Below are 23,671 nucleotides of genomic sequence, written 5' to 3' on the forward strand. Positions count from 1 at the left end.
AAGGAGTATTAGGGCTGCACTGAAAAAGAAAAAAGAATGGAAAAAAGAGCAGTTGTTTTATGTTTCAGAGAAACGTTGTTGAAAAGTTTTACTTGTTGAGAAAAAACAGAATTTTTTTTCTCTCCAATTTGGCATTTTTCACTGTGCAAAAATGTGGCTTTTTTTTTTTTAATGTAAAAAAGAAAAGAAAAAAACATATTCAAGAATAGTTTTTGTATTTTTCCAGAAAACGTATATATATCAGGGAAAATATATTAACTTAATTCATGTTTTAAAATAGCAAACAAGTTTTGCATCTAGTCTATTATTTATGAAACAAGTTATAAAGGTTGTAGTTTGGTGAAAAAAAGTAGTATTTTTTTTCGAAGAAGCAGATATATTTTTGAGAAAAAATGTGAATTTTTCTAGGTTTTTTTTTAAAATTTTTTTTTAGAAAGTCTGTATTTTGTCCCCTTTAGAAGTGAGCTGTACATTTTTAACATTTTAAAATTGATGAAAAAAGTTATATTTTTTCAAGAAAAAAAAGTTGGTGCTTTCTTTTCTTCTTCTTTTTAAACTCTTTTTGGAGAGAGAATTCAATTTTTCATTATATATTTATAATTTAAAAAAAGTTTGCACATTTTCCAGAATAAAATGTAATAAAGTTAGAAATTTCAGAGAAAAAAAAGTTATGTATTTATTTATTTATTTATTTTGAACTCTAGAGATGTAAACTATTTTTGGGGAAACAATTTTTTTTTTTTTTTTTGGGGGGGGGGGGGGGGGGGGGTTTAAAAGAACATTTGAATAAAAGTAATATTTATTCAAGTTAAAAGTAATTAATAATTAATGATTAATGAAATATTAATAAAAATGCCATTTGTTTCTGGGAAATAAAGTCTTATATTTTTGAAGAAAAAGTCACAATTTTACAGGAATATCTCAATTTAACGACAGGGAAACTCTATAGGAATAACGATTAGGTGGAAAAAAAATAGAATTTTGTATTCTTGAATTGTAATGTCATTTTCTTTTGAGTGTGGTGCTAATACTTCTGTGTAAAAATGTGCAAAAAATGTTAATGCAAAAATAAAAGTGAATTTAGTCTTTTTCTTCTTCCCTTTAGAGCACTCCAGCATACATACTGCAGCTTTATTTTCTCAATGTCAACATTTTCCAAAATGATCTCTTTATGGTGTCTACTGTGTGTGAGTGGAGGGAGGGAGCGGCAAAGTACGGTAATGATTCGTGACCCACTTGCAGTACTTTGTACTCCTCTAGATGGTGCTGTTGGTTCAAAGATGCAACGGATGTTTAATCAATTTCCAATGGACTAGCCTTTATCTTTGAACCAAGTGCACCATCTTGAAAGTGTAAAATGTCACAAATGGTTCATAAATCGTCATTTTCCCATCACTGCGGGTGTGGCACAGCAACGGGGTTGGTTTGCATGTGGAGTGTCCGAAAGGGGCACAGAGCCCCAGTCAGTCAAGTGACGTGGAAATTGGAAAAGGAACCTGTTTGGGACATTTGAACTTTGGAACATACCAATGTGTGCGAGGGAAACACTGACAAGACAAAAGAATGGAAAATTACATGCAAAAACGTATGACAATAAAGTCGTAATTTTAAGAGAGAAAAGTCATATTTTTCGACAAAAAAAGCAAAAAGCAAATAAAAATCAATTAACAAAAAAAAAAAAAAAAAAAAAAAAAACCCTGACCCTAACCTTTGATTCTTGTGCAAAGCTGAAGCTCATCTTCAAACAAGGTGTCTTTTGACTCGTTTCCTTGCGCTCATATTTCAGCATTTTTTAGAAAAGCATAATTAATTTCAACACTGCACTTTTCACCGCATAAACAACCGTTCAGAAGTAAAAAAATTTTTTTGTACAATTCCGATTTTATTTGCCAAAAAAGTAAGATTCCCCCCAGATTTTTTTTTTTTAACTTTTTATGCTGCATCTGTTGTTTCTTGTAAACTTTCAACTTTATCTTGTAAAACAATCTTATTGTTGCAATTCTGAGTTCCTGTGAATTTCGACTTATCACTACAATTGAGTTTTTCTTGATGAAATGAGGAACTCAGTGTACGAAACTTGTTTTCTTTCGCGTCAAATTCAAACTTTTTCACATCCAGTGCTCGCCTGATATTTGCAGGGGATGGAGACCAGGACGGCCTGTAAATAGCAAAAATCTGTGTATGAGTGATGCATTGGAGAAAAATAAATGTTTCACCCCCCCCCCCCAAAAAAAATAGTTTTTAAGAAATAATGATAAAAATCTATTTTCAGAATGTGTTGAAAATAGGTGTGGGGGTGGGAGGGAATAGCAGAACCTTCCCCGCAAAATATTGAGAAAAACAAAACAAAACAAAAACTCAAACATGTGAATCTGGAGCCTCAAGTATTGGGGGCCGACAGCAAATTAAAATGTAAGACATTTCAATTTTACTGTCAATAACTTCTTTTCCACATACAGTTTTATTTTTCTCATAATATCGCAACTGTCCACAATTTTGACTTTTGACCTTTATCTGGGTAGTCATACTTTCTTCTGCTAACTGTACAATTCCTTTTGACTTTATACTTCCCACTGTCCAACGTTTTGAGCGTACAATGTTAACCAGCTTTAAACATAAGCACAATTTTTTTCCCACATAAGATTACAACTTTATATCGCAATATTTAAAGTACACCCTCATAATGACTAATTTTCGAATACAGTTCACTTTTTTTCTTGCCACATTTTTCCAAAAATTTTGATTATACTCAGCAATTTTTGACATAATACGATGAAATTCTTTTATACTGTTGTACTCTATTGCCATTTTTTCCTCATAAAATATAATCTACCTCGTGAAATTATACATGATCTTTTAATATTTCATCTTTTTTAACAATTTTGACCTTTTTACGTCCAACTTTTTTTTAAACAGTTTTAAAATGGTTTGATGTAAAATTGCAATTTTCTTCTTCTTTCAACTTTAACACCCAAAATTACAACGTTACTCTCGTAATTGGGATCTTTTTTTTTACTTATCTTTCCTCATCTAATTTTTCAACAATTTTGACTTTACCTTATAATGTTTTTAAAACAGAATTTTAAACTGATGTAAAATTGTATAAATTTCCCCGTTGTTAAAATTATAACTTTATCCCACAAAAATGTTAGGATAATCTTGTTATTACAACTTCTTTGGTGTGATGCGTATTGTTTTCTATTCAGCGTGTCCTGTCTGTCGGAAGCTGAGGAACAAGTCCACGAGTCCAGATCCGGCAGCGACGGACGGTCCACCTTCTAGCTTCCTGGGCTCCCCGGCAGGACCGGGTCCGAGACGTGCCTCTGGATTTCCGGCGCTTCCGATGAGACCTGCAGGTGCTCGGGGAGGGAGGGGAAGCGCTGCGCAGCGCCCAGCATCCCTGGAGCCTCGGGCTGGGGCGGCGTCAGGGGCGTGGTGTCGTCCGAGGTGGCCGTCACGTGGATCCCGCTGGACAGCGAGCCCTTGGACTTGCACTCGGAGCCTGGACTCTAGGATGGGAAGCGGGACATGTTGGTCAAGCTTGGAATCATGTGATCAATTGTTATGCACGTTTGTGAGGCGGTTACTCGTGTTTTTCTTCTACAATTCTGATCTTACTTGGAGCAGCGAGACGGCGCTGTCCATCATGGGTGGGACGGCGCGAAGTGTGGGCGGAGGCGCGGTGCCGTACAGGGCGGCAGCGGGGAGGGGACTGGGCGATACGGCGCTGTAGGCGGGCGGCACCGGCGCCATCTGGCGCTGGAGGAGCTGCAGGATGACGGTGATGTCCGCCGTCATTCGGCTCTCCAGCCTACAACAACCACAACATAAACGTGAACAATGGAAGTGGCAAATTTGTGGATTTTTGGTGGAAGGTTAACCTCTTTTTTTTTGCTGAAAAACTACCCTATTCGCTACTTGCCAAAAAAAAAAAAAAAAAAACCTCACCAAATCACACCTATATGCACATTTTTGTATTCTTTTTTGTAATACCTTAGGATGCTGTTCAGCTTTCTTTAAGGCGCGCAAAGGAATAGCTAGCATTGGCCACCAGCTTATAGCTAGCTAGCCGGTTTGATATTAATTAAACAGAAGATTTCAGTACAGGCTGGTAACGCTGTTGGTGAGGTAGATGCTGTAGAAAGCAAAAAATATTCATGAAGTGTTTTGTGATCATAGTTTAGGCAATTCTAAACATGGGAGTGGAACAAATGTTATTCTCAGCTGCTCTTGGTGCACATAAGGGCACGCTGTATCCTGAATTCTGGAAGTGGTGAATTAAAAATGTATATTGTTAAAATGAAATGAAACTTGTCCCTTTGTTTACTGAGAAATGAGTTAAACTTTTTAATTTCCACGTTTGAATTAAGTTTTTCACAAATAGTCTGATTAAAGGCCAAGTGGCACACATAAGAAAAATCACAATTTGATTTTTTTTTCTGATGGAGACAGTTTGACCCTTGAACTTATGAAATCTATCAAATACTTTGCAAATACTCTTGTATTAAAAGTAAGTAATGAAGAGATATGCTGAGGAATTGCAACGTATTAGAAGATGTCGCTTTAATCAGTGGGTCACATGACTGACTTCAGCGCTACCTAAACGAGCTTCCGTAGAAACCGAAACGAACGTGAAGCAAGCATAAATATTGGTTTTAAAACAGATTAAATCTATACTTGTATTTTTTTAATACGACGAAGTTAACATTGTAACTCTTTCATTTATATTTCGATAAATAAGAAAAGAGCCTCCAAAGTCTCCTCCAAATTTGAGGTCTCCAACAGTCCACCAGATGTCGCTGACGCATCGTTTCGTTCACACAACACGCACGTAATGAAATGAACAGATTACCCCCAAAGGCCGTTTTTTACCCTCTCATTTGTTCCTTGTTTAAATTGTATTTGTCCCATCAAACCCTCCCCCAAATCACCATGTAACAGGTTCGCTAAGTTACAAAACTGATATTTGTCAAACAGCAGTGCAAGTTGGGGGTATAGCTCAGTGGTAGAGCATTTGACTGCAGATCAAGAGGTCCCCGGTTCAAATCCGGGTGCCCCCTTCAAACATCTTTTGTTGTTATATTATTTGATAAATATTCATAATTCAATTATCTACCGTCATCATCATTTATCTTAAACAAATTTATTAAACATCAAGTGTCACCGATTTAACTGCGACTGCAGCACTTCCAGTCTGGACCCGAGCTCGCTGGGCCGATCCTCTGAACAGGTGACAGGCTGGAAGCCGGTGGTCCTGGCCGCGGACGACGAGCGTCTCTGGGCCTCGGTGTACTGGCTGGCCCGGCGGTCCGGCCAGTAGCCGTAAAGGCCCGACATGCTGACTGGAACCGCTGCTGTGAAGCCAATTTCAGGACATAATCTTAAACGTTGCACTTCTGTTTAATACATAATCTGGATGAAGTTTCTGTTCATTCCTTGTCTAAAACAGCTGTGATGTACTAATAATAAATAACGCACATTCATATTCATATTTGTTGTGTCCCCTGATTTGAGCAATAGGTGGCAGTGTTACTCTGCACATTACATTGAGGATAGGGAGAAGGAGTGTTCTAAGATGGCGACTACTGAAGCGTATGTAGTTCATGACACAAGTGAAAATAATTGGATGCAGTACAATAATATGAAAAAGTAAATACACTGTAGGTAAAATAAAATAATGAATTAAATTAAAGAATTTAATACAAAATGTGTTTAATGGCTATTTTGAGCTCAAAGCTCAAGTCAACAATAAAAATATAATAGTAATAATAATAATAATAATAATAATAATAATAATAATAATAATAATAATAATAATAATAATAATAATAATAAATTATATTTATATTCAAGGGCGGTTTTGACCACACAGCTAAAATGTGGACATAAAACAACGATATGGAAATGAGTTAGGGTGAAAGAAAATTATATTTTAAGAATATATGACGTATTTCTCAAATTGTAACAATAGTTTATAAAAAGAAAAAGAAAAACATGTATTGTGACAGACTCTTCACCTGAGTACGGGGGCCCAGCAAGGTCTAGGGGCTTGGCCATCCCTGGGGCAGTTCTGCCATGTGGCAGGAGGTTCATGACGGCTGGCGGGTAGTCTCTGGCGCCCCCTGCCGGCGGGGGGTACAACTCTCCCTTGCTGCCTCGCCTCACGTGCTTCATCTCCTCGTCGCTGGACTCAGATGAAAAAGTGTCGCTGCTGCATTGCTCGTCCCAGCGCGGCGTTGCGACTCTATGATGGTTGGCCATCGGACAAGATTGCTCGGGGTAGCTGTCCTCCCGGTCCATGCCATCTAAAGAAGATGTATTTTTTTAAAATGATGTACCAGCTGGAAGAGATTTTTTTGTAAAGGTGGGGTCATTGCTCACCAGGTCGGTTGCGACGTCGCGGGGAGCCCCTGTGGTGCCTGGTGCGGCGGTAGCCACATTCGGAGTCCTTGCTCGGGGTTGACAGGTTGACTCGATCTGCCTGATACAGAGCAGCTTCAGTAATGGACACAAATGCAAAATTGGAGTGGAGATGCCGGACTTCCCGTGTGTTGACAGTCATGGCTAACTGAGACTTTTTTTTGTGTGTGTCTACTCATGATAGTCATGTCTGCCAAGTTTCATGTTGCCAATTAAGTTAAACAGGCAGATTTTTCACATTTCTGCTGTCGGTCAACACCTCCTTCCCTCCATCTGCTGGCACTCACATCTCTCAGGTTGAAGGTCACCTCCAGGTTGTGCCAGAAGGTGTCAGCAAAGTCGGGATACATGTCCAGAACCTCCATGAGGTCGTCCCTCTGGATCTTGTGAAGGTCGCAGTACGTCAGAGCCCGGACGTCGGCGCTGGACTTGCCGGGCCTGCCATACATGCTGACCGACTCGCCGAAGATGTCGTTCTTTCCTGGACATGCGCAAAGAGGAGGGAAAAGCAAACGCAACAAAAACATTGTGGTGAATGTTCAACTGAAAAAGAAAGCACACCAACAGGATTTGAGCGGGGCTGCTATTGGTGATCAATGGTGACGCCGAATGGAAGAATTAAATGGAGCTGTGCCCAAACACCCCTGGCGAGGCAACAGCACACTATGTGTGTGCGCTTTTTCATATGGAGGAAAAGAAAAATAATCACATTGTTAATAAATTTAGATTTAAATCAAATTAAATTAATATTCAATTTGAATTAATTGACTCCATTTCAGTACAGTAATTTTTTTTATTTAAATTTACATTCAATTTAAATTATAATGTAATCCAGATGAAATGATAAAATAAATTACATTAAACATTACATTACATTATACATAAAATAAAACACAAAATAAATTGCACTTAAAACAATTGAATGAACTTAATCTTGAGGGATCAACCAGGAAATTTGAAATGAAATTAAATTTAAATTTACCGTAAGTTTAATTTACGTAAGAGTACATTTACATGACAATAAATTGACAGAATTCCCCCCTTGGGATTTATTCAAATTGAAATAAATATTTGATTTAAATCCATTTAGATTTAAATTAAAACAATTAATTGAGTGGTTTGAGAGGTTAGAATTTGTTCCCCAAAAATGATTTTGTTTACAAGTTTAACTATTGAACTTACCTTGTTCAAAAAATTGTTGTGGGACACGGACCTTTTTGAGTGAGCACCAATTATGGAAAAGTGATAATAAATGAAACAATGTTTTGAAAATGTATTCGTTATACACACATACAGCTATAACAAATTTTAAAAGCAAAATGTGAAGATGTATTTTTATGGGGACAATCCTTACTGATAACCTTTTTTATAAAGGGAAAAATAAGATATGAAGTCAAATTGTCTAAGCAGCTACTGTAACAATTTATAAATATAAATAAATTGATTAATTAATACAATTGGATCTGAATCTGATCTGGTTGTGTATTTGATGACCAAAATGTGAAACAGAGGCTTCAAATCTCAGAGTTAATTAATTATTTAATTATTTTTCGAATAATGCCGTAATTTGTGCTCTGAATCCTAAAGGAAGCAGACGTCCCCCTCACCCAGTATGGCCACCACTATGTCGTCGCGCAGGATCTCGATGGAGCCACTGGAGATGAAATAGAGGGCGGTGAGAATGTCGCCGCTGTGCACGAGGGTGTCGCCGGGCGGGGCGTGGGTGGTCTTGAAGCGGATGGCCAGGGCACGCAGGCAACCTTTGTTGGCTCCTCGGAAGGCTTTGCACTGCTGCATCAGCGTGCGGTTCAGGTGCAGGCAGATGTCGGCCTGCAGGCACTCGGGGAAGCCCTTCAACACCTGTTGGGAAACACCGTGCATGCCTTTAAAAAGTATTTCTCCACACCACTTGTGAGTGTTCTGCAAGGTATTCTTACTTAACTCTTACTGCACATATGGATGGCTGGAACTTTATTGAATCTATCAATGACTACATTGAAAAAAAATAAAAATAACGAAAAGGGAAGGGCGGGTGGGGCACAAATGACAATATTACAATAAACAAAAATAAATTCTACAAAAAAGCAAAAACAAATAAAAATGAAAAAAATAATGTAAATGGAGAAATTGTGAAAATAAAACAATGAAAATGTATAAATCCATCCATCCATCCATCCATTTTTTTGACCGCTTATTCCTCACAAGGGTCGTGGGATGTATAAATGAATACAAATAAAAATATAAATAAAAACAATGAGAAATAGAAGAATAGAAAATTCAACTAAAAGCATTACCAATTAAAAGAAAAACAAGAAAACAAAAAGGACACGGAAAAACTAACATGCCGGTAATATAAATAAAAAACAAAAACATAAAATGAAAATTAAAATAAAATAAAAACAAAAAATGTGGGAAAAAAACAAGAAAAAAGGCAAAATAAGAAAAATACAAATAAACTAACAAAATTACAAAAACATTAAATAATGCAATAAAAATGAAAATTAATGATAAGAAAAAAAAACCTTAAAACTGAGAAAAAAAAATCTAAAAAAATAAAACAGAAGATATGGTAAAATAAATGTACAACAAAAATACATTTATAAAACCAACTAAATAATATATATTTTTTTAAAAATGACAAAAGTGAAAAACAAACAAATAACATAATTAAAAACTACACAAACAAAATCAAACAAAAATATCAAAAAATAAGATCCATCCACCCATCCATCCATCCATCCATCCATCCATCCATCCATCCATCCATCCATCCATCCATCCATCCATCCATCCATCCATCCATCTTCTATTGCTTATCCTGCAGAGTGCTGCAGGCTATCCCAGTTGACTACACCCTGGATTGGTCTCTCGTCAATCACAAGCATACCATTCACACTCACATTCACACGTCACTGAGTGGGAATGGAACCTGCGCTGCCTTTCACTGAATTCAGGCCAGCGTACAACTTTACCATGAGTTGGTAAAATAAAAACAACAAAAATCTAAAACAAACACAAAACAAGAACAAAAATTACAAAAGAATCAGCATGCACTTTACAATTTCGGCCTGAAATGAAGAGCAATTTTGAGAGTCAGTTATCCTACTCACAGCGTTCATGTCGATACCATTGGTGTAGGACCAGGCGTGCTGGAAGTATTCCTCCAGACGCTGCCGCAAGCCTCCAGGGATTTGATGGAAGCGGATGAATTCTTTGACTCGCAGCATCTGCGTGTGGTAGCGCGCCGTGCCCGAGTACAGCCTCTGGATGATGGCCGACACGTTGCCAAAGATGCTGGCGTACATCAGTGCTGCGACACAGGAGGAAAGCGCTTGTTGAGCAAAATTTCAAACGGGCCTTTGATGAAATGAAAATAACCAACAAAAATGAAAACATAAAATAAAGGCAAGCAGAAAAATAAAAAAGTAAAAAATAAAAGTATAACACTATATACTATTAAAAAACAACAAAAATGCTAAATGTATACAAGAATAAAAAGTAAGACAATGAAAATAAGAGCAAGAATGTTTTTAATAAAACATTTTTTAAAAGCACAAAAAATACTAATAAAACAAAAATTAAGAAAAAAAAATAAAAACAAGAACAGTAGCAAGCAACTAAAAGACAAATAAAAGAAAAAATATAAAAACATAAAAATGATACATGGAAAAAGAAGAAAACAAAAAACGAGAAATAAATAGAAACAAAAAAAATCAAAAATTTGATCATCATGTGAATATACATGTTTTTATAAAATATAAAAGGAAAAAAATCCAAAGAAAAACAACAACAACAAAAACCTAGAACAAAACCCAGTAAAAAATGAAATAAAACAAATTTAAAATAAATAAATAGAAATAAGATATGACCACAAAAAATACCAATAAAACAAAAATGAAGAAAAAAACAAGAACAGTAGCAAACAATTAAAAGACAAATAAAAGAAAAATATAAAAACATGCAATGATACACGAAAAAAGAAGAAAACAAAAAACAAGAAACAAATTAAAACAAAAAAAAATCCAAAACATGATAAACATGTGAATATACATGTTTTTATAAAATATAAAAGGAAAAAATCCAAAGAGAACAACCCCAAAAAAACCTTGAACAAAAAAGAGGAAAAAAAATTAAATGAAAACTAAATTAAAATAAATAAATAAAAATAAAAATAAGATATGCCCGCAAAAATAACTAAATAAAGTTACAATAAAAATGAAACAAAGCAAAACACTGTTCATCCTCTAAAACAGTCACCACGCTGACCGCAGGACATGCACTCTTACGAGAGCAGGCAACCGAATGCCACAAACGCAAAAGGTACTCACATCCAATGAGCATGACGCAGATGGAGAAGATCTTCTCCGGGTTGGTGTTGGGCGAGACGTTTCCGAAGCCGACGCTGGTGAGGCTGCTGAAGGTGAAGTAGAGCGCCGTGACGTACTTGTCCTTGATGGACGGCCCCGACGCCGCGTCGCTGTCGTTGTACTGCTTGCCGATCTGCTCGGCCAGGTTGTCCAGCCAGCCGATCTTCAGGACGCCCACGCGCGCTGAGCTGGTGCGCTCCACGTTGCCGATGGCGTACCAGATGCACGCCAGCCAGTGGGCGATCAGGGCAAAGGTGCACATCAGCAGGAAGAGCACGGCGGCGCCGTACTCCGAGTAGCGGTCCAGCTTGCGGGCCACGCGCACCAGACGCAGCAGGCGCGCCGTCTTCAGCAGGCCGATCAGCGTGGTCGTCTGCGGCTGGGAGAGAGATGCCATCTTGTTACGACGCTCAACTGGGACTGCAGCTCTTGAATATTTTTAGAATTGATTCCATCTGATATCCCAATTGATGAAAAATTATTACACACCTAAACCAATATGAAATACACATGTGATGTACAGGCATTATTTTTGTCCACCAGCCTCATGTTATACAGTGTAGCATGTGTGACTTTGAATGTGTGTGGCTTTAAAAGGTGGGCATTGATCTTGTGAGTGACATTTGCGTTATTGAATGAGTATGCATGTGGCTGTTGTTAGCTCAGGTTAGCGTTGAGTTGCAGAGCATTAGTTGTGGCTGTTGAAGCTTGTCTGAATTTGCTTTGTACGTGTTTATTTTGTTACCGTTTATTCATTCATGTGACCGAAAGGCAATAGCATGAATACTGTAAATAAGCTTGAAGCCTCGTTCATAAAAGAAATGTCTGCTAAATGCTTGTTGTAAAGTGAGTTGAGTTGACTGCCATCAAACAGTACTCGGATCTCAAATTTTTGCTCTCAAGTTAAAGCAAAAAATATCATTCAAATGACCCATACGTCGAAAACCTTTCAAGGCACTAGTGTTAATTTCGTCAACGAAAACTAAACAAAGATTATGATTTCGTCAACACACATTATTCACTGTACTAAAACTAGACTAGACGAGACTAAAACCCTCATTAATAAACAATAACTAGGATAACATCAATATGCATTTTCTTTGAAAAATGAAGACAAGGCGAAAATGAACTTCACTTAAAGGGATACTTTACTTATTTAGCCATTTTGGCTAAATAACATTAAATAACATTAATAACATTAATATTTTGCCTATAAAAAAAAGAAGATATTTTCATTATTTTTCATGTACAATCAGTACCTTTAAAAACACATTTTGCAACTTGCTGTCGACTGAAAATGGCATCACAAGGGCTCAGGTAACCAATCACAGCTCAGCTTATGAATGTCACATGACCAAACCTAGAAAACAGGTGAGCTGTGATTGGTTACCTGAGCCCTTGTGATGTCATTTTCAGTCGACAGAAAGTTGCAAAATGTGTTTATAAAGGTATTAATTGGATGTGAAAAATAATGAAAGTGTCAAATTAATTAAAGACAAAATATTAACTTTTTATTGCTATAATGGGCTAAATAAGTGAAGTATCCCTTTAATAAAAACTGGATTAAAATTTAAGGACATTTTAGTTCATGAGCAAAAACGAGACGAAAAATCTGATGTTTCAAATTCTTGTCTTTGCTAATCTGTCACTATAACGTTCCAGCAATAATGTTAATCCGATCGCTAACTAATGCTGGCTAATTTACTAGCTCATAGCATGGAGCCATGTAAGCCACTTGTTGATTTACTGTAATTGTGTGTGAAGTTTTGATTTTCATCAAAAAGATGAGAGAAAATTTTATGTGAAAATTGTAGATCTGAAATGTTCAACATAATCTGCTGACAAAAAAAATAAAAATAAAAAATACATGGGTTAAAACAGTCCTGACTAAAACGTTAACAGTTTGTGTTGACTAAAACTAGATGAATAAAATTATATTTTCTTGGACTAAAATAAAGACGAAAACGCGAGATTTAAAGTCGATTAAAAAAGGACAAAATTTAAAAATGGCGGATAAAATTAATACTACCAGGCACTTTACCACCGTATTTCCATTTCTTCCATACCTCCTCTGAGCCGGAGCGGAAGATGAGCAGGTCGAAGGGTATGGCGGCCACGATGTCGATGAGGAACCAACCCTTGAAGTAGTGCTGGGCGATGCGGCCAGGGTGGCTGACCACTTCGTCGTTGCGGTTGACGTAGGTGGTCCGGAAGTTGATGAGGATGTCCACGATGAACATGACGTCCACCACCAGGTCCACCACGTTGAGAGGGTTGCACGTGTAGCCGCACGTCCGCCGCCGGTCCTCCTCCACCTCGTTGAGGAGAAAGGCGGCCGAGTAGGGCGTGAAGATGGCCGTGTAGATGACAAGCAGCAGGATGAGCCAGTCCCACATGGCCTTAAAGGGGCTGTAGTGCAGGATGGTCCAGCGGTGGATGCGCGGGGCCTGCAGCTTGTACTCGGGAAGCACGTCGGCGCCCAGAGACAGCACCTGACCGGGAAGGAAGACATTGGCTGACACCATAGCTCACTGGACATTTCAGTACGCTGTATAATCAGATCCAAGAAAACAATTGTGCCTTTCCGCATTGAATTGATCAGTTTTGGGCGTTTCTGATATTTTGGGTACAAAACCGTGGAAACAGCAAGTCACAATCCCATGTACAGGACTGTCTCAGAAAATTTGAATATTGTGGTAAAGTCCATTATTTTCTGTAATGCAATTAAATAAGCAAAAATGCGAAACATTCTGGATTCATTACAAAGCAAGTGAAATATTGCAAGCTTTTTTATTCTTTTAATATTGCTGATTATGGCATTTTTTTTACTTGGTCTGAGGAAATATTCTAATATTTTGAGATAAGATATTTGGCTGAAAATGCCATAATCAGCAATATTAAAACAATAAAAGGCTTGCAATATTTCAGTTGATTAGTAATGAATCCAGAATGTATGGCATTTTGCTTATTTAATTGCATTACAGAAAATAATGGACTTTATCACAATATTCTAATTTTCTGAGACAGTCCTGTACGCTACTATCAAAATCCAACATTGTTGCAAAAAAACTAACAAACATATATTAATGAATATTAAACAAAAAAAATGAGGATAGGGAACTGTTTTTAAAGTAAAAATAAAATAAAAACCAAAAAAAAAAAAAAAAACCCACACACAAAGTCCCTCCCCCAACACACAAAATCAACAAAAATAAGACAACAAAAGTAATTAAATTAAATTAATTAAATCTAAATTATCTATCTATCTATCTATCTATCTATCTATCTATCTATCTATCTATCTATCTATCTATCTATCTATCTATCTATCTATCTATCTATATTATTATTATTATTATTATTATTATTATTAAATTATTGTGTTTAATGTTCAATTTTACGTATTTGGTTGAGAAAGCATTAAAACAAATGCAATAAAAATACAATATGAGAAAAAATAAATATAATAAAAGGGGGAAAATGAAACTAAAATCGATGAAAAAGAAAATACAATATTTAAACAATAGGCTACATTAATTTTTAAATAAATAAAAAAAACAAGAAAATACCAAAAACAAATAGGGAAGAAAATTAAACAAGAACAACTATGCTCTTGTATTAGAGATCATGAAATTGCTCAAAATTGCAACAAAATGGCCACTGAATGCCAAAGGAGAAAAAAATCTAAATAAAAGTACTTACAAACCCGTTTTTACAAAACAGTTTAACAACAATAATTCATCAAGCTAGCTATTTGCATTTCCAACAGAGTAAACAGACTAGAACCCGTAATGCAATACCGTTGTACACCACTATAATAATAATAATAATAATAATAATACACATATTGTTACATTCATAACTCAATCAAAACTATTATGACATGGCTGGTCTCTTTGAAAAAGTGGATATGTGCATTCCAGCTCCGAAAAAGTGAAGCAAGCACAAATACTCTTTGTATCACAAACCCACTTTGAAGGTTTAGTATCCTACTGACCGGGATGACAACCAGAGTCTCCATCTGCACCCTAGCATCCTTCTGACCACCACAACAGCACAAGAGCAAACTCCTCCAAAGCCTTTGCAACGCCACCTGCCTTGCTTCTTCATCTCCTCTTTTCTCCAGCATCATTTTATGTTACAAGCGCCTTCCAATGCGTGTACGTACTCCCTGCTAAAGGGTCCACAGTCAAAATGAAAAACAGGACCACTTTCACCTGCTTCTGTCCCAACCATGTGACCCCATTTTGGTTTCAACAGGCAATAAGTGCTACATTGATTGACTGCCAGGCGATGGAGTGATGAGCCAAACTGCCAGGAGCCTGAAATCACAGTCTGTAGCCTAAAGGCCTCGAGTAAGCTGCAGAAATTCATTGAAATGTAGAAAAACTTCAATCAAACAGTTTACGAACATGTTAATTATGTCTGTTTCAGGGGTTCAAAGACTTTGAAGGACCCTGATCACCATCATCACACAGTGAGGTCATTCCAGACCAGAAGCCAGGTGAAGTTCTGAATATGCAAGAAGATGACAATGCATGATGAGAAAGGTGGACATCTTGCGTATGTTGCAGCAAAGCCAAAACTCAGTTTAGGAAAGGGAACCAGTGGTAATGAAGCCAAAAACATTTGTTTTGGCAAGAAACACTGTGTGGGCAACAATGATCCAAAGTACATTTTTAGCAAGTGTGGCAAACAAAGGCTAACTAACAATTTAGACAAGTAAATAGGGACCAAAAAGTGTGCTGTCTTAAATCATACTCATATAATCGTTATCATAAATTTGTGGGGAATTGTATTATTGATCAGAGAGCAAAATGATGTCACCAATATGATGTTTGCATTTGGGCTGCATGAATCGGATGCTTTTCATGTCCTGGCCAAGCTAATTTGCGCTCTACTTTGCATGATGTGATCTGTCACAAAGAAGCTCAGCTGCTGCCTCCGACTCACGTAACCGGAGAATTCTCACCCAGGAACCGCAAGAAGTATATTAATGTTCTGTTTCCACTTGTCGAGCTCATAGCTGAAAATAACCACCTTAAATAAAGTCAGACACATTATGAAATAGCCAGCGTGTTAAGAGCTTGACTATATTTGGGAACAAATCGAAATAAGGCCATTTCGGGGTCACCGAAATGTTGAGAGAAGCGAGTTTGGTGTCGGTTCGAAATCTGGTTCAGAGACACTCGGGGCCTCGCAGGGGGCACCGATGGGGCCGCTGTGACCTGCTGCATACATGCGGAAGGGCGACATGCGACATCAAAGTGTAAACAGAAGGGTCACTCATCCAACAAGTTATTGACGTGCTCTGTTTTGTAATGAGCACCAGAACGTCGCATGCAACCCATCAGCTCGTTATAATTAACATGGCACCAGTTCATGACTGCATGGGGATCTCGTTAGCCTGGCGGGAAGTCGACATCATTGATACATGACAGTTTGGGAAAAGTAAATCGTCAATAGCATCATAATTTCCATGTTCAAAAGGAGTAGGAAGAAGTACAAAAACTTATCTGGTCTTACTCCCTAATGCTTCTATCATAATGATTTACTAAAGTTGTTCTTACTAACATTAAAATTAAACAATAGAAAATAAACAAAACATGTTTATCTTAAGTGCACAGATATATTTGGTATGCGTTATAAGTCCTTATACATTACATATACGCAAAGAAGTGAGAGCAAAAGTAAAGCCTACATAAACAATAAATTCCCAAACATTAAGTATTGAACAAATGTGGGCACGCATGCACATGCCCATACACGCACATTACATACACGTATAAACATACATAAACACACATTTACTTACATTTATACATGATTTACATGTTTTTCTATCATTAGCTTTTTAAACCTCTTTTTAAATACAGTCATTGATTCACATTTTTTTCAGTTCGATTTCAACTGTTCCACAAATTAACCCCTTTAACAGAAACACACATTTGCTTTATATTTGTTCTTATCATTGTTTTTTGAAAGTCACTTGTGCCCCGTAACCCATAGCAACAGCCCTTTGATTTGGAATAACTTCTGAATACTGTGGCAAAGTTGTATACTTTGTACATTATTTGAGCTGTTTTAAATTCGACAAGGTCATAGAATTTGAGAGTATTTAATTTAATGAATAACGGATTTGGTGGTTCTATATAATGTGAGTGATTAATTATTCGTATGGCTCTTTTTTTCTAATTTAAAGACAGATTGTTTGTTGGTTTTGTATGTAGTCCCCATATTTCGACACAATAAATCTGGTATGGCAGTAATTATGTGCAATATAATGTATACAATGATTTCTTATTCAAAATATCATTGGTTTTATACAAGATACCTAAGTTTTGAGATATTTTTCTTTTAACATTTTCTACATGTGATTTGGAGCACAATTTTAGGGCAACAAAGCCAAAACTACAAAAAATAATAAATAATTTTTTTTTTTAACTTGTCTTTTTTTTTTTTTTTTTTTTTGCGGGTGGCGGGGGTGGGGGGGGGTGTTGCTGGGGATTGACTGATGGTTACAAATTAAGCCAGCATGACAGTTAACAAGGGATCCCAAAACCAAAGCTATCATTTTGGGCAAAACAAAAAACAAAAAAACAAACAGTGCCAACGAGTCAAAAAGTAGCAAGTAAAGTTGAGTCATTAGCATCATTTGGGCAAGCAACCATTGGACAACTGAGCCAAAACAACAAATCTGGCAAACTAAGAAACAAACAAACAAACAAACAAACAAACATAAATGAGCTCCTGTGGTCACATGGCAACAACATATCCTGACTTCCTGTTGCTCACCTGTCAGCTCCACATAGAAAAAGAGGAGCACTTTAGCAGAAAATGAGTGAGTTATCATGTGTTTATAAATCCAAATAAAAGTACTCACAGGCTGTAGTTTCTGCTTGAAGCTCATGTTGAAGTGTACTTCATGCTAACCGCAGAGACAGCAACCTCTGTCTGTCCATCTACACCTCTCCCTCAAATAAATTCCTCCCCCTTGCTTTCTCTCTGTCCTTCTCCATCCCCTGCATTAGGCCCAACCCAAACATTAAAAAATGACCTCCATGTGACATGATGACATCACAAGCACGGATGTGATCCATGACAAAATGACCGATAAACTGTTGGCAACAAAGTCTAAACTATAGTAAGGACAAGTAAAGTGGGGACAAAGAAGCCTAAAATATACAACTTGGGCTAATAAACTGTGCGCAACAAAACCTGAACAACAATTTCGGCAAGTAAAAAACAAACAAACAAACAAAATGTACAATTTAGAGTGACGCATAATACTCAGCAGTCAATTCAAGAGTAAAATTCTGAATTTTGATTGACAGTAAATCAACAATGTGTTCCATAATTAAGCCTGCAAGAGATACACAATATTAGGAACAACTCCATTACATGGCAGGTGAGAAAACATTTAAATGCACTGAATGGCAAAAATAAAAATAAAAAAATAAAAAAATGTGATATTAATGTCATGGTACCAAGCATCATTGCAGTTTAAAATTTGCATTTGAATGTAGGGAAATTATTGGCACTTACAAATAAAATCCTCACATTTCCCCTGTGGAAGCCAGGGGGTGCTATGCACACACACATGCACGCACGCTCACACGCACACATAAATCCAGTCTTTCCTGCTCGATCACGCCATGCAGACCAATCGATAGCAGCGAGGATCAATGGCAACCTTCATTTCGCTTTGCAAGGTGCCAATCGAAACTCAATTAAGCAGCTGGCAATTTTTATGACGCAACAATAACGAAGGAAAAGACAATTTAACGCCTTACTCACTATGACGCGTGTGTTTGGGGAGGTTTTAGCCTGCAAGGCGTATTCAAGTAAACGCTGTCCTCCACATCCATTAGCCCAAGAGAACAAGGTCACGCACCCCCAGCCGGCCAGATAGCCAGGCAACGTTGTTCGATGGGCACAAACAGACACCACACTCTTTGCTTGCGTTTGGCAAGACAACCAGGCAAAGCTACATTTTAAAAATAACAATTTTGTTAAGCAAACCAGGGTCAACAAAGCCAAAACAAAATGCAATCAAATGGAAGGTAACAAAGAGGAACTGATAAAGAAACCGGAGTCAACAAAGCCAGATTCTTAAGTAACCTTGGGCAAAAAAAAAAAAAAAAAAAAAAGATAAATTAAAAGACTACACCGGAGAAACAATGCCAAATTGACAAGTAGGCAAGGGCAACAAAATCAAATTAGCAAGTACAAGTGCCACCAAAGGCAAATTGATAAGTCAAACAGGGTCGACAAAGTCAAACTGGCAAATAATCAGAGTCAAATTGACATGTAAACTGCGGGCAACAAAACCAAACTGCTTGGCGCAAACTTGAATTCATGACACAGAAAATGCAACAAGCTCTGGGCTAAATATATTTCTGTGTTACTGGCACATGGCTGCTTTCCTTGATGTTACAAGAGCTTTCTTGTGTCGAGGTGGTTTTGACACTGTAGTGCTGTGGAGGCGACACAGTGTGCGCGGCGCGAAGACACATGTCACACCTCAGGTGAGATTATTTCTTCCCGCACATCATCGAGCGCCACCGCCAAGAAGCCGGAGGCGGCCCTCCATTTATAGACATTCTCGTGTGTGTGATTGCATGAGAGCGGAGATACTTAATGACCTGAACCTGTCACACAAACACATGCATGTATGCACACCCACACACACATATACACACACAGTGAGAGGAAAAAGGAAGTGAGAGTTAGAGATGTTCTCACAGTAGGTAGTGGAGGAGTAGAAAGTCGTAATTTAAATGTCACTTTCACCTCCAGCTAAAAGATAAATGACAGCGAGAACACTCAAAAGACCTCTGCCAAGGCTTGAACATTTGTCCTTGGCTAAATTATGGAATGTAGGACCTTAAAAGGTAAAAGCAGCTCAAACTAGAGATCAACATGTAATATGATCCTCCACGAAAACAATGAAATACGACAAAGATGTGTCTGAGCATTTTTCCAAGAGTTTTTTTGATGTTGTATTTTACACTGGCGTTACTCGGTCTGGATCAGATCAGGACTAAAATTTGCTTTGATATGGTTTGGCAAATCTCCCCATTGTGGAACCTATAAATGTTATCTTGTCTTACGCTTTAGGTTGTAAGAACAAAGAACAGACCTTTGCCAAGGCTTAACATCTGTCCGCTGGCAAATCGGTGACTGGGCAACTGCCATGTAACAACTTCAAAGGTGAAAGCAAGTCAAATTTCATTCAAAAGGAACAAAGAGCAATACGATCCTACAGAAAAAGTAATTTGTTGACATATGACCAATCTTTGAGCATCTGACCATTTACTATAGGATTTTCTATGTTGCGTTGACACTGTCATAAATGCTAAATATGGATCAGATCGGGACTAAAACTTGATGTGATTTTACATTTTAGAAACAAAACAAAGTGTAATAATAGCCACTAGAAAACAACTAATTTGATAAAATTTCACAAAGATATACTGCAAGCATATAAACAAGTATGGGAATTCACTTTGCATTTACACTGTCATAAATGCTAAATCTGGATCAGATCTGGACTAAAACTTGATGTGATTTTACATCTTAGGAACAAAACAAAATGTAATAATAAAAGGCACTCAAAACAACAAATTTGATACAATTTCACAAAGATATACTGCATCTAAAAAAATAATTTCATAAAATTTCACAAAGATATACTGCAAGTGTATAGACACGTATGGAAATTCACTTTGCATTTACACTGTCATAAATGCTAAATCTGGATCAGATCTAGACTAAAACTTGATGTGATTTTACATCTTAGAAACAAAACAAAATGTAATAAGAGACACTAAAAATCAACTAATTTGATAACATTTCACAAAGATATACTGAATTAATGAATGCCTTTATTGTCATTGTAAATAGATAAATACAACGAAATACTGCAAGTGTATAAACACGTATGGGGATTCCCTTTGCATTTACACTGTCACTAAATGCCCAATCTGGATCAGATCTGGATTACTATTTGGTGCAATATTATAGTTTACAAAAGCAAATTCCTTTGACACAGGACAAAATTTGACAGCGATATGAAGCGTTAGCCTTGTAGCATAATTTGCTAAGTTCATATCAATTAAAAAAATGAATTGTGCTTGCAAATGTTTTGTTTTTCGTAGTTTTCTGAAAATGTTCAAATATGACTTAGACATTGATGCTATTAGGCCAGTGCTTCTCAAATAGTGGGGCGGGACCCCCCAGGGGGGCGCGAGGCTTCGTCAAGGGGGGCGCGTTTGACCTCTGGGAACATGCTTTTTTATTTTTATTTATTTATTTTTTACTGTCTTAGAATAAAGTGCAATTGCACCTCCACTACATTAGGGGCCAGTGGCGTTCTCATTGGCAGAGTATGCGCTGGGAGCATTCGCTCGGTGGTGTAGGGGTTTTGTTTGCACTGAGCATGCGCGCTTTGCACACACACAGGGTATGAGTATGAAGTGTAGGCACGAAGTGTAGCAGACCCTCAAGTGACACCATGAAAAAATGTTTAACAGGGATGAGAAGACAGGCGGAAAGAGACGGAGATAAAGAGACAAAGCAGAGTCGCCCGAAAGCTAAGACGAGGAAATATGACTAAGCGCTTGGGTGGGGGCGAGATGTTTTCTTCTTCCTAGGGGGGGCATGACAGAAAATAATTGAGAAGCACTGTATTAGGCAAACGCCCAAGCGTAATCCCCCTGGCGGAGGTAACAACGACTTGTGATCTCACCTGTGTTACCTGCGTCACCTTCTCAGTGACATTCTGCGTTCTGTCTTTGACTTTGCTGGGTGCGATGATCTCGATCTCACCGGGCGACGGCGGCCTGACGCGGTCCGAGCCGAAGGTGAGCGTCACCTGCGGGATGCGCCCGATGGCCCGATGCCTCATCAGGTCCGAGTCCGAGGTGGAGTTGGCGCCGCTCGGCTTCAGATCTGCACAAAGCAAAATATTGCGATTGAAACGTATTGTTGTCTTTTCTTCTTGCTTTTTGATTTCTTTTCTCGGTCTCCTCTCAAACGGAGAAACTGAAGGGATTGTTGATGCTTTTTAATGTTCACTTTTTCATTTCATTTCCGCTGTCCCCTCCAACCTAACCCTATTGTGGTTTGTTCTCATTCTTCCGTCCATTATTTTTTACTTATTTTTCTAAAGGCCTATATGAGCGCTTCTAAGACTCACTGTTAGTCCGAGATTCTCCGGGGCGAGCGCTCCACTCTGCTTTCATCCCGTCAATGTCGTCCAGAGAGGAGGCGCGTCGCAGGCTGCGGACACTTTCCCTGGAGCTGCTTCGGGATAAGGTCCCCCTGGTTAACGGCAGGCCCGGGTCCAGGCGGTCCGTCAGCAGGGAGCGACGCTTGGTGCAGGGATTGGCGGCGGGAGAGGGAGGTTCCAGGTCTTGTTCGATGAGGGCTTCGGTCTCCGACTGCATGCAGCTCTCCTTAGACGGGATGCGGAAATCCTTCAGGGGGACTTGCTCACTGTTGGGCTTCAGAGAAAAAAAAGTGATCTTCAGTACCCCTTTTTGTTCAGCCTACGGTATACCAGCACGAGTACTCAACTCTTGAGTAGTCATCCATACCGAGTATGGATACCACGAGTACTTCTGATACATAAAATCAAAAACAAAAACAATAACAAATCATTTCAAAGCAAGACATATTTATTCCAAAATAGCATGAAATTAATGGCAATTTTCTATTAAACGGCTGCCGATACTGGTATCAATCACTGTTGCGAGTATAAATGCATACAGTATTTATTTATTTATTTATTCATTAGGGGTGTAACAAAAGCTGTTTCAAATCAGAAGTTCCTTTTTGATTTGATCAACCAAATCGAATTGTTACATTTTGAAATCATGGCATCTTTGAATCATATTGCCATTTATGTATCAGGATACGTATCGAATCATCTTTTATGAAAGATGTAGACCAGATATAAATCTGCTTGACATCATTGAGTATTTGTTGTTTCTTCGACTTTAATTAACTCAGCTATTTTGGGCTTTGGAGGGTTTTTAAATATTATTGAAGATTAATAAACATGACAAAAGTTTCAGCCGTACCATAATGAATCAAATTGTAATCCCGCTGAATTAAACCAAAATGAATCATGGCCAAAAGTTTGGACACGCCTTCTCATGCAATTCATTTTTATTATTTTCGTGACTATTTTCATTGTCGATTCTCACTGAAGGTATCAAAACTATGAATGAACACATGTAGAGTTATGTACTTAAAAAAAAAAGGTGAAATAATTGAAAACATGTTTTCATCCATGGGCAAGTAATTTTGTTTTTTTAGTTTTAATGACTTCTTTTTACACTTATATGACAATAGAAATGTTTTTTAAAAATGACACCAAGAGCCTCCCATACTAATTATTTTTTTATGTAAACTCACCTGGTTGTGACGATTAGTTGTGCTAAATTTGCAACTTATACTCTCTACTTACTCCGCCAAGGACAACCTGTGATGGCCCCACAGCTGAATGTTTTGTTTCCAAAAAGTTTTGAATATTGGTGAGCGTGAGGCAGCAAAAGAAAGGAATGTGTGTGTTGGTGTGTGTGTGTGCGCGTGTTTGAATGTGTCCGACGTGACGGAGTATGTTTCCGGATTGCTTGCTCATGGATCCTGTCAGGAAGTGTCATCCCTCAAAAAACACAGCAGAGACGTCCAAACATGAGCGAGCGGTTCATTTGTTTTTCATTCATCTCTTTGACGGCTTTTTCCCTATTACATAATTCCCTGCAGCTGTTTAATGGCACTTTCACGTGGAATTTCGTGAGAACGGACCACAAGAAGGAAGACTTTGCTGTCTTTGAATGATCACAGTTTTTTTTTTTCCAATAGAAAGTGAGCAT

General features: G+C 37.8%; 1 protein-coding gene and 1 non-coding gene across 5 annotated transcripts in view; one reads left to right on the forward strand and one right to left on the reverse strand.

Annotated features, from left to right (window-relative positions):
* Nucleotides 1–755: 755 nt before the first annotated feature.
* The window catches only part of kcnh6a (potassium voltage-gated channel, subfamily H (eag-related), member 6a), a 30,799-nt gene continuing 7,883 nt past the window's right edge, over nt 756–23,671 (reverse strand). Inside the window, exons 1-13 of one of the 4 annotated variants that reach the window (XM_077541913.1) lie at nt 23,263–23,373; nt 21,988–22,294; nt 21,538–21,740; nt 12,854–13,279; nt 10,749–11,166; nt 9,531–9,730; nt 8,028–8,280; nt 6,708–6,901; nt 6,382–6,481; nt 6,018–6,305; nt 5,165–5,354; nt 3,619–3,811; nt 756–3,509 (exon numbers count right to left, since the gene is read on the reverse strand). In XM_077541913.1, the coding sequence (XP_077398039.1) occupies nt 3,279–3,509; nt 3,619–3,811; nt 5,165–5,354; nt 6,018–6,305; nt 6,382–6,481; nt 6,708–6,901; nt 8,028–8,280; nt 9,531–9,730; nt 10,749–11,166; nt 12,854–13,279; nt 21,538–21,740; nt 21,988–22,237 (2,946 nt within the window). In that variant the 5' untranslated portion in view covers nt 22,238–22,294; nt 23,263–23,373 and the 3' untranslated portion in view covers nt 756–3,278. Of the gene's footprint in view, nt 3,510–3,618; nt 3,812–5,164; nt 5,355–6,017; nt 6,306–6,381; nt 6,482–6,707; nt 6,902–8,027; nt 8,281–9,530; nt 9,731–10,748; nt 11,167–12,853; nt 13,280–21,537; nt 21,741–21,987; nt 22,295–23,210; nt 23,374–23,671 lie in introns of those variants that run through there. The other 3 variants (XM_077541922.1, XM_077541905.1, XM_077541896.1) reach the window with 3 other exon arrangements.
* Nucleotides 4,989–5,060, forward strand: trnac-gca (transfer RNA cysteine (anticodon GCA)). The gene has a single exon. It is a non-coding gene; the product is annotated as a tRNA-Cys (tRNA).

Source organism: Festucalex cinctus, chromosome 1 (assembly GCF_051991245.1).
Source record: "Festucalex cinctus isolate MCC-2025b chromosome 1, RoL_Fcin_1.0, whole genome shotgun sequence".
NCBI lineage: Eukaryota > Metazoa > Chordata > Actinopteri > Syngnathiformes > Syngnathidae > Festucalex > Festucalex cinctus.